Source organism: Aricia agestis, chromosome 9 (genome assembly GCF_905147365.1).
Source record: "Aricia agestis chromosome 9, ilAriAges1.1, whole genome shotgun sequence".
Lineage (NCBI taxonomy): Eukaryota > Metazoa > Arthropoda > Insecta > Lepidoptera > Lycaenidae > Aricia > Aricia agestis.
The window spans coordinates 8,050,143-8,066,445 of NC_056414.1; the positions used below are offsets into that span (position 1 = coordinate 8,050,143).

At 32.8% G+C, this 16,303-nt stretch overlaps 2 protein-coding genes across 2 annotated transcripts in view; both read left to right on the plus strand.

Moving 5' to 3' along the window:
- The first annotated feature begins 4,446 nt into the window (after positions 1-4,446).
- Positions 4,447-5,517, plus strand: LOC121730440 (NADH dehydrogenase [ubiquinone] iron-sulfur protein 3, mitochondrial-like). Its single transcript, XM_042119469.1, has one exon. It carries the CDS (start codon positions 4,447-4,449, stop codon positions 5,239-5,241), a length of 795 nt encoding a protein of 264 aa, XP_041975403.1. The 3' UTR covers positions 5,242-5,517.
- A 5,706-nt stretch (positions 5,518-11,223) lies between these two features.
- The window catches only part of LOC121730546 (lachesin-like), a 34,148-nt gene continuing 29,068 nt past the window's right edge, over positions 11,224-16,303 (plus strand). The window contains exon 1 of the mRNA XM_042119640.1: positions 11,224-11,297. The gene's annotated coding sequence lies outside the window, so the exon portion shown is untranslated. The remainder of the gene's footprint in view (positions 11,298-16,303) is intronic.

Sequence of the window (16,303 nt, forward strand, 5' to 3'; positions counted from 1 at the left end):
CATTGAGTACTATTTAAAAAAGAATCATTCGTTTCATCTGTTTAATGCGCCTAGTAGCGACATCTAGTGTTGGCGCGCTGCACTAACTTGAAGTGTGGTTCTCAGACAGCCGAGCGAGTTGACTGTTAATAAACAAAAGAGCTTTCCAAGCTAGCTTCTTTTGTTTTCGAGTTTGAAATTCTCGTCCCATATTTTACAAAATGTTTTTTTTATTTGTTACATAGTTCATGTACAATTTTACGCCTACATCTGCTACATTATCAGCTATGTCAATAAACATGAATTATAAATTTTGTTATCCTCGCTTGAACTCGGAAAGTAATGGACAGATTTGGCTAATTTTAGGCTAGACATATTCGTAAACATACACGCATAACAAATAATATTTTTTATACTAGGCGGGAGTGACCAAAAGCACTATACAGGGTGTTACAAAAATAAGTGATAATACTTTAGGGTGTGTACGTGTTCCTTGTAGAGAGTTCACTGTGAAAGTGGCAGCGCTGAAAGACCAAAAATTTTTTTCACTTTTGTATGGGGAAACTCGTGAAGCTCGGGCCCTTGCCCATACAAAAGTGAAAAAAAATTTCGTCTTTCAGAGCTGCTACTTTCACAGTTAACTCTCTACAAGGGACACGTACACACCTTAAAGTATTATCACTTATTTTTGTTACATACTGTATAGAGCACATGACTATTACACGTCCTTTTTTCTTTACACTCTGACGAGAAAGCCGATTCTATTAAAGATGTAAGTAAATATAATGATGTAAGATGTAAGTTCTAATATTATTATGATAATGAATAAGGACTTAAAAATGAATCCTAATATTTGAATACAGTTCTCTTTTAAAATAATATTATGCGAGTTCTCCCTTTTGGTTTTTGCGGCCGGAACCGTAAATTAATCCTTTCGTACTAAGAGAGTGTCTTTCCGGTGCCCGTTTTAATTTCATATTTTATTAGCTCCCAAACCTAACAGAATATAAATTTATGATTCGAATTTCAAAGGTCATAGTAGCCAGAAATGAAAATGAAAGCAACGCGCAAAATGAATAAATAAATGACACGCACACAAGGAACAAACTCGATGGTTTAGTACACACTATATTAATTTGTCTATGTTACGCTAATAAAACAATCTTCAATCCCAATTTCAACTATATCTACTTGTTAAGGCGCTACCCCTACGGAGATGCCGTAATTTACCGTTTTTAGAGTACTATTAACTCATAACTTGATAGCTACAAAATTATAATAAAAATACAGATAACATATTCAGCATAATAATTTGAACATTCCTTTCTCTGTTATAATTTCCTATTTTTGTTTATTATACTCATAATATATTTAGCTTCCGAACTCCGAAGTAATACCAATTTATTTAAATTCAAGCATACATTCTACATCTCCCTAGTATTTACAAATTACGTTTATTTGAAACACACGCCAATAGATCGACAATTTCATTAAGTACATATTAGCCGTTTACATTTTTTTAGGTAAATTTTGAACTAAGATAAGTATAAAAATAGGATTTTGGTGTGATCTTGGCAACGTGGCAAATGTATGGTCAAGGTCGTTTGCTCAGGGGATGGCCTTAATTCTAAATAACACAATACATGACCGGTTTTGATAAACTGTACATTTTCATCGAGAACCTTACAGTACAATCAATAGCTGATAATGTGTGTGTGTTTGTTACGTTTTTATGTTTAGTCAAATAACACTTTTTCTGTGTGAAATATCTGGAAGTATTTTGAATTTTGATTCCCCCAAGACGTAGGAATTAGTCCTATCACGAAATTGGTTTGGTTCTCGTGTAACATACTAATTTCTGAATGAAATAATATTATAGTAGATAATAAAGTGAAAATATATTATTGAAAAATTCTTGTAGCCTGTATATAATTATTACTGGGTGGGACTATAATAGTCAATCGGAAAGTTCTACTTTACAGACGATAAGAAGCTACACACATCATAGATGAACAAGTACTTGTGATTTTTCCTCCATCTTTATTCAACAAGCTCCAAGTCCTAATTAAAACAAGTGGCGCCCGTGTGACACGAATGACGTCACGTCCGGTAGCGCAGGCGCACCGGAAGCGGAAGTTGTGGCCGCGCACAATCTGGAGGCGGCGGGAAACACTGAATCAAGTGCAGTCTGAGCTTTCTGTTTTATGTATGGAAGATAGCGTTTTTGATAGTAGCTTATGTATGTGCACATTTAATTAAAGTGTTTCTGTTTTGTTAAGAATGTAGTTTCGTTGTTCGGCAATAATTTTTTTATGCGGGAACTATAGACTTTTCGCAATAACGAGTATTCTAGATATTATTTCCCGGGACCGCCTATATTTGCTTAATTTCATCCAAATTGGTACAGCGTAAGCGAACTCAATGTAATTATTGCTTTCATATTATAATACATAATATTATTATTTCTGCCATATCATTCGTAAACAACTTTAATCCCCCTACATCTATACATATTTCACAAATGTAGTAGATATAATATTATGTAATTAATATAAGTCTTGTGTTATTAATTTTATAAAATGTTCACTGTAATTTTGTTTTATGTATTTATTGTCGGGCTTGGTTAATAAATGAAATGAATGAATGAATAAAGTATTTAGAAAAATTATTTCCTTTAAAATATAAACTTCACTAAAAACGTGTTATAAAAGAGGCCTTAATATGACTTGTCTCACTCATTAGTCATTACTAAACTTGACACTGTTAGAATATACCGCAAAGGTGTCTGTCTTCAAAGCCACAATCAGCAGTCTTTCATTCCAAGAGGTGTTAACAGTTTGAACAACAGTGTGAATTCGTTACACTTACGTTTGAATATTTCTCGCTTGTAGACTAGAAAACCGTCAAAAGATTCTACCCAATGAAAAGAAATAGATCCATACTAATATTGTAAATGCGAAAGTGTCCATCTGTCTGTCACCTCATAACGCCCAAACCGCTGAACCGATTTTGCTGAAAGGTATGGAGATATTTTGAATCCCGATACTTTGAGTCCCGGGAAAGGACATAGGATACTTTTTATCCCGGCAGAATGTACGGTTCCCGCGCGATACACGAATTTTAGTGCAACGGAGTTGAGAGTCATCTAATTGAGTACAAAATAATTTAAATTTGAGCTAAGTCATTTTGTAGGTAACGTGAGGATGTGGATGAAATATTAAGGATGCGTCCCCACTCGACCATGGGTTAGGTCACATTACAACGTGACGCAGCGTAGCGATGCAATGCATTTCGAATAGAAATGCATCTACGCGTCGCGTTGCGGTAGTCTGACCTAGCTGCAGTTTGACAGATTTCTAAAGATACGAGTCATTTTATAAAATATGGTTGATTAATTAATATTATTTTGCAGTAATTATTAGTACTGTATTTGGTACTATATTACTGTACAATCTATTTTATTTTTAATAGATAAATTGGGCTGTATTACCCTTTTTAATTGATATATTAAAACGTAGATAATTTTAATAATACCCATTCCAACTACCAAGTACCAACTTATATCTAAGCTCCAACAAAAACAATCTTCATATTCCGTGAAAATTTCTAAACAGCAATATTTGTTGCATTCTTCGTATATGGAACACTATTCTTGTGGGACACATGTCGAAACTTCCACTTGAAAACTCCATCTCCACGAAGAGTAAAGCCTTGTTCCTTGTAACCTGCACTGGAATTTATACCTCACTTGCGAAATCCTAATGAAATATTCTAAGGCGTAACGCGTAAAGTTTCGTTAATCGTTTTACTTTGATGCATTATGATAATATAATATTGTTTGATTCATTATTTCGTGCACACCGTTACATTTTTTGCATTATAATATTTTGTCTCGTTTTATAATATAAACTAGTACATTTTAAATGTAAAAGTGTGTCTATCTGTCTCTCTGTTACCTCTTCACGCCTAAACCGCTGAACCAATTAATAATATAACTTATACAATAATAATTATTAAAGTGAGATTTCACTAACTAAACATATTTTTAAGTTCTGCAAAAACACAGACATAGATCAAGATAGATACCGCATGTCGCTCCATTTGTATGAAAACGAGCGTGCCACTTTTTTCCTACCTACTGTGACGCACCGATGATAAGAAACGTGTCCATTATCTAGACCAACGTTTCTATTTGAATTTCTATTTTCTACAGCTCAATACGGCACTTTTAGGCATTTTTAAAATTCCGATTGACGTCCGATTCTGATAGCAAACTAAACAACAGACTTTCGAAAGTCGAGCATTGCTCGTCGTTTGGGAACGCGATATGGCACGCGAAGTACATACACATGCGATATCTATTTTGATCTATGTCTGTGTGCAAAAACCATAGTGATCAAAATCTTTATAAAAAATAACGTGTCAAAAATCAAAATAACTTTAACGGTGTCAAAATAAAACATCCCAATGAATTTTCCGCGAATATTATTTAAAAGATATAATTTAAACTTGAAGCGGTTTCTTCATGGAAATAATCAACAATGGAATAAGGAACAGGAAAAAGAAAATCCGTTTTGCTTAGAACCCATCGACCAAGCGGCTATCACTTTGAGAAAACATGACAATAGGAGGCGACAGAGTTTATACAACTTCGGCTTATACGTAGCGTCCTGTATGCCGAAGTATGTCCAAAAAATCCAGCTGCAGCACACAGATGAATTGGAAATACTTATTGCGCCAGAGGGTTTGTATCCCGTGCTGAGTTTCATGGCGCACCATCAAAATTCCTGCTTCAATCAGTGCTCCGAAGCGACCGCTATAGATGTACCGAAGCGTGCTTATAGATTCGAAGTGGTGTATAATCTTCTTAGCCTTAGGTATGGTGAACGGGCTCGAGTGAAGACTTACACCGACGAACTGACGCCTCTACATTCATCGTATTCGCTCTGGAAGTGCTGCAATTGGTACGAAAGAGAAATCTACGATATGTTCGGCATAGTTTTCACCAATCATCCGGACTTGAGAAGGATTCTCACTGATTACGGGTTCAAAGGTCATCCCCTAAGAAAAGACTTCCCACTAGTTGGGTATACGGAAGTTCGGTACGATGATGAATTGAAGAAAATCGTGTATGAACCAGTGGAATATGCACAGGAGGTGCGATTGTTCAATCTCGAATCCCCTTGGAATTATATGAAAAATTTCCATGAAGGCTATTCTGATCCACCTAAAAGTAAAGAAGAATCGAAAAATGTAACCTAAGAAAAAATAGTAACTGGCCAAAGAAAAATATGTAGGTTACTATTTGGTGTTTGTTGATGATTTGAAAAAATGGTGTGATACCTTTGCTATTACATCATTTTTTAATATAATACTCGGTAAAGAAACAGGTCAACATTAAAAATTGCTTGACAATACCCTATAAGTTTTCACTAATGTATTTTCAAATGTTCCTGGCCATCTAGGGACTAACCTAACAATTTACATTTTACAATGAAACACGGATTTACATATCCAAATTAGATGTGAGATTGCATGTCTAGGTAATAATTAATAAATTCAGATTTGGTAGTTACATTGTTTTATTCAACTCTGAAAGAAGCTGTTATAGTATAGAAGAGTATCGTACTAATAGTAACGACTTAAGAGGAGGCACAAAGAAGGTAAAAGAAATAAAATGTTAGTCACCCTTAGAAAGCAGATTTATTTATTTATTTATTCTTCATGCACAAGGTTACAAAGACACATTTAAACGTTTGTAATAATGCATCGGCGTACTTATCTCTTAAAAGAGATCTCTTCCAGCAAACCTTATAATTTTGTGGATGTATTGTAATAGAAGGGGCATGTACACAAAGAGACAAAAAAAGAAATCAAACAATCATAAACCTATACTAACTAATACTAACTTAATCTAAATTAAAATATAAATTATACTAATAAAAATATTTACTTAGAACTTACATAAATACGCAAAATACATAATATTATACTAATACTATACGCATATAACTACTATAAATACTATAATAAGATAATACATAATAATATATAAATACTTAAATATAACACAAAACGGCAGATAGTGTGAAGACAGATGCACATTGGTTAAATACATAATGAAATTTAGTAAAAGAGAGAAAATAATAATAATAAAATAATAATAAGAAAGGATTCATTTAAATTCATTCAGGACATTCATTTAAAGTAGCCAATCAAGGTAATGCCAAAAAGTAACGCTTTACGTTTTTTTTCAAAGCGCAGTTGACAGTTGGGGCTTCACGAACGTGGTCCGGCAGACCATTCCAGAGACGTGCTGCGACAGCCGAAAATGAGCTCTCATAGAATATAGTGTTGTAGTGTGGTATTTCTAGAGGCTTCTTCACTGATTTAGATGATGACTTATGATAAAATTAAAAAATATATATATATATATAAATAAGTTCATAAATAATATGGTTACAACGTGTAAAGATTATCCCACCAAAAACATTTCTTGTAAAATGTAGCCAAGACGACTTCGAACAAACCTACGCGTCAGCGACGCGGGACGCCGGACGCGATCCGGGAGCGTCTGCAACGCGAAACTGGGCGTGCACACCTGCTGTTGTCCACGCCCAGTTGCGTGCTATATTTACTGATATTATGTAGATATTTTTTTTTATTAAATAAGGGGGCAAACAAGCAAACGGGTCACCTGATGGTAAGCAACTACCGTCGCCCATGGACACTCGCAATATCAGAAGAGCTGCAGGTGCGTTGCCAGCCTTTTAAGAGGGAATACGCTCTTTTCTTGAAGGTTTTGTTTAAGTTAGGGTCGGTAGAGTTAGACCGTGTAGATTCAGAAGCTTGTCTCCACATGAGATCTCATATTTTTTTCACCGGGTAAGCCTTATGTGGTCGTCTCGGCTACATTTTACAAGAAATGTTTTTGGTGGAATTTCATTCTTTTTGTATGTTGGTTCTTGTAACTACTTATTTAAAGGGTTTTTAGTCTGTCCCGTATAAAAACATAAAATTGGTGAAAGTCTTATAAACCTCCCCCCATTTTTGGAGATGGGGGGGATTATAAGTTTATGAATTTTTTGTTGGTTGGTTGTATACTAAAATAAGATTACATACCCAATTTCAGCTTTCTAGCACTTCAGGAAGTAGCCAAACATTTTGATGATCATCAGTGTATTAGTGACGAAATCGGTATACTTTAGATATCAATAATATCTAAAGATATTAATAAATCTGCTATTGACATCATATCCTGACAATATGAAGTATCTGGTACATCGGAAACCAACTCTATGAGGGTTCAAAAAAAAGTCGAAAAACTTCGAGAAAAGGTAGATATAGTGCCCTCGCGCTTCGCTTGGCTCGCCTCGGCGTCAGATGCTAAGTTTGCTATACTTTAGTAAAAATTTAGTAAGGCTGATTCGTTACAGCTATAACTGTTTTACTACTGTTATTAAAAAGTAAATTTTCAGTACAAGTCGTAGTACTTTATAAGCCATTTTCAATATTTTCTAAAAAAAAATAACGTCTCTGTAGTTATTAGTGTTAAGAGTTGCAGCAGGAACTCTCTCTACATTATATAAATAAATAAATAAAAAAAATATATCCACAGCTGAACATATAACCTCCTCGTTTTTCGGAAGTCGGTTAATAAAATGAATATAATATTATAATCTGACTTATTATTTACTTACTAGCTGTGCCATACATGTGCCATAAATTAGTTATGATTTTCAATAAGATGTTTTTCCGTAGTAAAATGTAGCCTATAATATTATGTTATAAAAAAAATAAAAAAATAAAATATCTTTTTATTCAAAATGGGTATCATGATACACTTTTTGAAAGTCGAACGAAGAAACTACGTTGCCTACCACCGGTTCGGGAACTACCCCGCCGAGAAGAACCGGCGTAAGAAACTCGCACGGGGCCATCTTTTGCAAAAAAAAAAATGGAAAATTACAATGTTATGGCTTACAGCTATGTAACAAAATTAAAAGAAAAGTAACCTGCATGGAGCCACCCTATTCCCAAGGTGTGCTGTCCTCAAAGAAATCATTGACTTTATAATACGCTTTAGCACACAAACGTTCTTTAACTGCTTTTTTAAATTTGTTTAAAGGTAGATTTTGAACATTTTCTGGGATTTTATTGTATAGGCATATACATTAATATTAATTATTGTTAATTAACATTAATGTATACGCCTATACAATAAAATCGCCTATACAATAAAATTAATGTTAATCCAGGATGTCAGCTAGCTCCATACCAACATCAAAATTATTGCAGCCCTTTAGACGTGAAGAAGTAACAGATATACAAACTCACAAACTTTCGCATTTATAATATTAGTAAGTTTTTTTTTATGAATTATAAGGAGGCAAATGAGCAAACGGGTCACCTGATGGAAAGCAAGTTCCGTCGCCCATGGACACTCGCAGCATCAGAAGAGCTGCAGGTGCGTAGCCGGCCTTTTAAGAGGTAATAGGGTAGAGTAGGGAAGGAAATAGGAGAGGGTAGGGAAGGGAAAAGGGTAGGGGGGCCTCCGGTAAACTCACTCACTCGGTGATACACAGCGCAAGCGCTGTTTCACGCCGGTTTTCTGTGAGCCCGTGGTATTTCTCCGGTCGAGCCGGCCCATTCGTGCCGATGCATGGCTCTCCCACGTCACAAGTAGTATGGTATAATTAATTAGTAACTTTTATTGATTTTTATAAGTCAGGAGTAGTCAGGACTCAGACGTATTATAAAATAGATGATTAATTATAATATTATGGCATCTACAGAATTACATTTCAAAGAAATATAATCACTCCTATGAAATGCAAAATGTGAATTAACACTAGAAAGACCGGAATTCTGAACTTCCTAGAAAGACCAAGAGCGGTCAAATGACCCATCGTATGTTTTTAAATTTTTTTGTGTATCTTACTATTTTGCTTTTGCATTTTATTGATCGTGTAATTATTTATAAATGTAACTTAATTAAATTATAGAACAAATATTCTAGAAAATTATTTAAAAAAGCATTTTATAGACCTGCTACTGATATAATGACATTATAATGACTCCACAAGATTTATTGGTTTTGTTCCTGTATTTGAGCATAAAACACCGTTTTTTCAGATTATATATTTTTTCATTTTAGCAATAGAATGGTAAAGTTACACTTATGTTCACGTCTAGAGGCCATGAACATCTTGATGAAAATACCCTATTGGAGGACAAAACTATTATTTTTTCGTGTCGTATTTTTGGTCACAATATAAAAATCTTTTATCACTAAAACTAAAATGTACAAAAATATACTTTAGAAATTAAATATATTAAAAATTAGCATAAATATAATATTTTTATCATATTTTCATATAATTACAATTTCGCAACCTTTAGTTTGTTATTTGCTTCGTTTGTATAGGTAAAACAAAAACTAAAATTAACTCAGCATAAATATTTTATTGAAAATCGAACTACTAATAAACTTAGTAGTAAGCTATGTTAGGTCAACTCAGGCAATAATACTATGAAAATTGACACAGATTTTTGTAGTAACGTTGATAATTTTCAAAAAACAGGGTTTCATTAGGCAAAAAACTTGAAATACGTTACAATATCACAACCGGCAAGGCAAAAGGTTTTATTTGTGCACGTACTATATTTGTAAATATAGTATGTGCACAAATAAAACCTTTTGCCTTGCCTGTAGTATATTACCATTATTTTTACATATAAAAATGTGAAATTATAGACCATTTATGTAAATAAAAGTATTTATTCCACTTTTGTCCTATGAGTCATTGTCAAGTCTATTTCAGTCGAGTTTTTTATACATTTTAAATTAAATTTCAAATAAAATACATAAACAAACCATAATAGCAATAAAAAAATTAAAAGAAAAATAAAACTTGCAAGAAAAACCCACTTTCTTTAGAAATTTTATTCAAGCGATCAATTGACCGCTGCGGTCTTTCTAGGAAGGTTGTTATTTAAAACTTATAATTATTGAGCAATCATTAAAAACACGTTATCTCAATTTAAACAATCGAGAATTATTCAATGTCACGAGAGGAAAACGAATTTCACGCAACGTTAACAAAAATATCGTAAATTAAAAACGAAAATGCGGTCATTTGACCGCTCCGGTCTTTCTAGTGTTAAGAGGTACCCTATTAAATTGCTCATATTCAATTCTTACCAGATGACGCGGACTCTTTGAAAAGCCTTTTCAATTCATAACTTAAATTGGCACAAAACGCTAATTGTTCTATTCATTTTTGTCCGGTTCGATTAAGATTTGTAAAGACAATGATCTCTATTTGATTTAGCGATTAATTAAAACCAAATAATGTATTATTAAATCTAGAGAATATTATTGAATACTTTTCATAATCTGTAAGGCCTAGTTAATGTAGGTAATAATTATTAGTGATTCATAAATCATATTACTTACAAGTTCGTAAAAAAATGGACTCATATTATTTATATATTTTTTTAAATCGGCCAAGTGCCAGTTGGACTCGCGCACGAAGGGTTCCGACTTCCGTACCGTAATAGAGCAAAAATTTTTGTTTTTCGTATGGGAGCCCCCCTCAATTATTTAGTTTATTTTAATCTTATATAAATACTCACTAAGTATTTTGTGAACATTTCAATTGCCTTATTGTTGCCATTATAGATATCGAGCAAAAAAATAGCAAAAAAATCACGTTTGTTATAAGGGGCTACCTTAAAATATATTATTTAGTTTATTTTGTTTTTGTATTTTTTGTTAAAGTGGCAAAAGAAAATCTGAGAAGTCTAGCTATAGCGGTTCTTGAGATACAGCCTGGAGACAGATAGACGGACATCCATCGAAGTCTTAGGAATAGGGTACCGTTTTCACTCTTTGGATACGGAACCCGAAAAATTATCCTTGTTCAAAAAATTACTTATTTAAACCTTAATGTAGATTGTAGACTTACTTCAGCTAGAATAGGTATTGCATATTTTGTGACACTTTTATATTGCATTAAAAAAATTACAACACATTTTACCTAGCTTTCCATGTTACCATTTTTTTTTCTGTTTTTTTTTTTTTTTAATTTCATCGCTACAAATACTTCCAAGAGACTTTGACCATATTAAGTTCTACAGATTAACCCTGTTACACTTACAGCTTATTCCCAAAGGCAGGGTCTATAGCCGAATAGCGTATGTTTGTAATCTCGCGGGTACCATGACGGTAGCTCAGTGTGTGCCGCGCGGGCTGCCGAGCGCACGGCTCGGGACCGTTACACCCGTGACCAAACTTCGCACGAAAACTTTACGAGGTAAGTACGTAACTTTTTTTTTTAGAATAAAAAAATTAAGGGACTGACAAAGTTTAAAGGCTGTATTTTAAATGGTGTAGATCACTGATATAACTTTAATTCAGTAACTTTGTTTGACTGAAAAAGTGTTTTTTTTTTAAACGCAATTTTTCTGTGTTACAGGATAGTAGTATATTTTTGTATTGTGCTATTTAATAATTATTATTATAAGTTAATAAAATGAGTGTATGTATTTAACCTATCGTATATGTTTGCTTTAACTTTATAATATTTTGTAAAAAAAAATCCCTGTGATACTTAATCTCTTTTTATTTTTATTTGTATGCAGTACAGAACCTACTGACATAATTTCGGTACATTTATAATTATTTTTTTAATAAGGAGTTGAAATTTAGAAACATTTCAAAATCTTGATGCTCGTAGGTACATAATACAAAATATTCAATTACAGATGTAACATAATACAAAAAGAGATGAATAAATTATCTACGAAAACGATAATCTAAAGTTAATTTAAAATCTGTTGTTTTAACTTATAATTTCAAAAATTATACTTAAATATTAACTTATATATTTTAAATAGGTAGGTATATTTTCTCTCAACTTCGTTTGTTCAAAACGCAAGTTTAACGTGCCGAAACCATATTGTTCACAGTTTCCGACATAAAACTATTTTTATCATTATGTCCTTTTACGGGACCTTAAGAAGTTAAGACCTTGTATTTATAATAACGAATGTATTGTTATTTTCTTGTATTTTATTTATTTTTAATAATTACTATAAAAATTCGAAAGCATAACATAATATTATGTCTTTTCGCTGAAGCCGCTTTACCGTTTTAAATTAATTTAATTTTATCTAGTAGTTATGATTTATATTCCACAAAAGGATACCTACACATAAATACCGATGAACGTGCAAAATAAGTAATTATCGACAACGTCTAATGATAAAAAATATCATTAATTAACAAAATATAATATAACTTAAACAACAATTTGCTTATACCATGAACGTAGCAAGTTAATGCTATAAAGTTCAAGTAATTTAATTAAAAGCGTTTAGTTCAATGGTTATAAATTTTACTAAAAGCTGTATGCCTATAAGTAGAGACTAAGTGGTACTTGGCTCAGGAGTGAGCTTAAGCTTAAAAATGCTTATTGCGCCTAGCCAAAGTAATTACTGCTTCGTGCTTATATTTTGTATTTGCTTTTAAAGTACCTACTTCTAGAGGCAGAAAAGACGAGCTGGCTTACAAAAAAATTAAAAATTTGATGGCAGAGTCGCAACATAATGCTTCTGGAAGGCGGCTACAAAATTTTCCGATATAATCCTCAGGGAATGCTTCGAAAACATGAAAAAACGTAAAAACATACACTAATGGAATAAAAATGGGCGAAGGTAAAAATCTGGCGCTCTACAAAAACTGCATTGTTATGGAAATTTTCACGAAACGAAATGAAACCGAATCCTCCTTAAGATATTTGTTTGGTTTTTAATAGAACTACTTTAATATAATAACTAGGACTGATGGATGAAGATTCAGTTTATTAATTAGTTTCTAATAAGGAACCTAAGAGCTGAAAGTAAAAATAGGGCTTCTAAAATGATATGAAAGATTGTTGCGTAAACGCAGAATGCAATTCCAATTTTTGTACTGAATCCGTGCTTTCGAGATTATGATAAACTGTAATGTTATTTGACCAGATGTTGTCGAAAAAAAATATTCATCGTGTCCAAACCATACATATATTTTCCAAATTCCAAGACAAAACTATATCAAATCCTTTTCCGGGGCTTAAAGTATCTTGAAACCAAAAATCGAAATCAGTTCAGTTTTTAAGAGGAGTCCACACCGCCGTTTTTCCATACAAACGCTGTCCCCTGTTTCCTCCCTGGATGATGCCGGTAGAGTTATGATTTTTTTCCTGAACATCTATGGCCACTATTAGCATGTCCGTATGTTTTCTTTTTTTTTTTTCATAATTTTATTATTAAAGAAGATAAGAACGTCCAAAAACCCAAAAAAATGGCAAGATTTTCCTCTGTGTTCAAACACCCAGAAAACAAAAGTGGCTAAAAATATACAAAAAAAATAAAACATAGGAACACAGCTCGAGCCTTGCTTTAATTCTTAATGAAAAAGTACTTAAATCGGTTAAGTTTTGGAGAAGGAATCAGCGGACAACGAATCGAAGATTTTCTGTTCTTTTATTAGAACTTTTGTCGTGTTGTCTCTATCGCGCTCTGCGGTAGGAGACTTGAGATTGGTGAGACAGCAATACATTTTCAAATACCTATTTTCAATTTCTCTCGCCCCTGCTGTATCCTCTTAAACGTGAAGAAGTAATAGACAGACGGACTTTCGAATTCATATTGAATAAAAGATAATCACTTCGTTCAAATTAGAGCGAATAATTAATATCTACTATTATTTTTATTATACTGTGAAATGATTAATTTTAGTATACGCATCTCGTTCTTTCCAACTCAGATATTGTTACAAACATTATTACGGTGCGTTCTTTTGTTGCTTCAGTACGATTTTTTATACTTATTATAATATTGATCAATAATAAAATGGTCTCAAATATTATATCAAAACGAGCTTTTGCCCGCGGCTTCGCTCGCGTTAAGAAGTATTATTATATACAAACTTTCCTCCCCTGTTTTAACCCCTTGTGGATGGAATTAATCGAAATCCTTTCTTAGCGGATACCTTCGTCATAACATCTACCTGCATGCAAAATTTTAGCCTGATCCGTCCAGTGGTTTGGGCTGTGCATTGATAGATCACCATGTCAGTCAGTCACCTTTGAGTTTTATATATTATATAGATATAGATTACTGTTATGTTTTGTTTCATGAACTGAAATGCTATTGCTGAGTTTATTATAGAAATGCGATAGTTTAAAACTTGATCGAGCGTCGGAGTCGCGATCTGTAACAAGTAATTTCGCGGCTTCGGGATAGTTTGTGTTGCTGCTAATTGTTAACATTAATTGTGCTGTAGTTTAATTGACTTTCATCATTATCAGAGCCACAATAGTAGCAATGGTATACGATACGTCTGGAAAATCATACCTAGAATAAGTGATACATGGCAATTCAGAGTCTATCTGCGGGGCTAAAATGATCCCTTTGAAGAATCATATTATGAATCATGTTATGATCAAAATGCAATTCTGCTTGCAATTCATATTTAGTAATTCGTATTAATTTGACATTAGCCAGTTTGACAGTTTTGACAATTCATTTGCTGAATTGATTGAGAGGAATTGCTAAATGTGACCAATTTAGCCATAATCAACTAGGTATTGGATCAGACTAGGCCCCCGTAGGAACCGTATGTTTTTTAAGGATAAAGTCTCTATGTCCTTTCCCGGGGCTCAAAGTATCTTTTAATCTCTCTCTCTAATCTGAGGCAGTTTTAACGGGACTTTTTTTGACAGATAGCGGATATAATAAGGAGTAACTTAGGCTACCTTTTAACCGACTTTCAATAAGGGAGGAGGATATATTTTAAATTTTCATATTTGTTCATACATATTTTGTAATTTCAACTTTCTAGCTAGCGCGATGCTTGAGATAATATATCAGCCTGCAAACATACTACTATTGTATTATTGCCACGGACGAAGTCGCGGGCAACAGCTAGTATATTATAATATTAGTGTGGATATTTATTATTTTTTTATTACTTACCGACTTAAGATATTATATAATTATTTGGAACAGAAAATAGATTATAAGAAAATTAGTTTTAATATATATAAATAATAATAATAACTTTGCTTTTATGATGATGATGAATTTTTTTTTAATAAAAATAAATAAATAAACTAAAATAAAATATATTTTTATTCAAAATGGGTGTCATGATACACTTTATGAAAGTCGTAGAAAGAACGAAGAAACTACGCTGCCTACCACCGGTTCGGGAACTACCCCGCTAATAATTTTAACGTTTGGACTATAAACCAGTAGGTACCAATTATTTGTATTCTACATTTTAATAGATTCAAATCAAACTATATGAAAGAATTTAAAGTAGAACAGTAAAGCTTACATCCATAGTTATTCGAAAAGTAACTATTGATTTAAAAAATGTAAACAGAACCACTTCCTATGTTAATTGGTAACAATGATCAGTTGATTTTAGATCTTACATACTATGGAATAAATACTGTTTTTGATGTTAATCGCTAAGATCACAAAACGGACGCGATGATCAAAAACTGATTGAGCTCTTGTTTAAATTAATTTTGAGAATTTTTGTTACTTTTTTACTTACATTACCTTACTGTTTTCAAAAGCGTTGAACATTCGGCCAGATTTCACAGAAGTTTTTTCTTAACTGAACCTTGGGGGATTTTTTGATATTATATAATATCGTACTTTTTGTATCGAATTTAAAATAACATAATATATCGTTTCGGCGTTTAATCTAAGATAACAAATAAAATTAAGTTACAATCAGCTACATAGAAGTCCCATATTTAAATTACACTTAGGTTGGGTTGCACCAACTAACTTTAACTATAACTTTAACTACAATGCAAAATGTCAAGTCTTTGGTTAAAGTTAAAAATGGACGCCATCAAGACGCCATATTTAACCATAACCATAGAGCTCGACAAGGTTTTAAATGCACGTGGCGAAAAAAGGAACTAACGCTGTCATCATACAAAAACGCCATTTTTGACAGTTCTCCTTTACCAGCAGCGCCCACGTTCATTTATAACCTTGTTGGACCAGCTGTCATCTGTCAATTTCTCCGGTCAAAGTTAAGGTTAAATTTAGCATTAACTATAACCATAACTTTAACTTTAACCACGCCTCTGGTGCAACCCAACCTTAGTAAAAACGTTTTGCTAAATTCATATCCTATCTTTTACAACTATTATTTTCACAACAAACTTCTTCAAAGATAATCCAGAAGAAGAACTTAACGTTTATATAGGTTGGTATATTCCCAGTAAAAATTCATCTCTATCATTTCCCT

Excerpts from the sequence above, each read along its gene's own strand:
- LOC121730440 (XM_042119469.1), top strand. The coding sequence starts at position 4,447 with ATGAATTTTCCGCGAATATTATTTAAAAGATATAATTTAAACTTGAAG.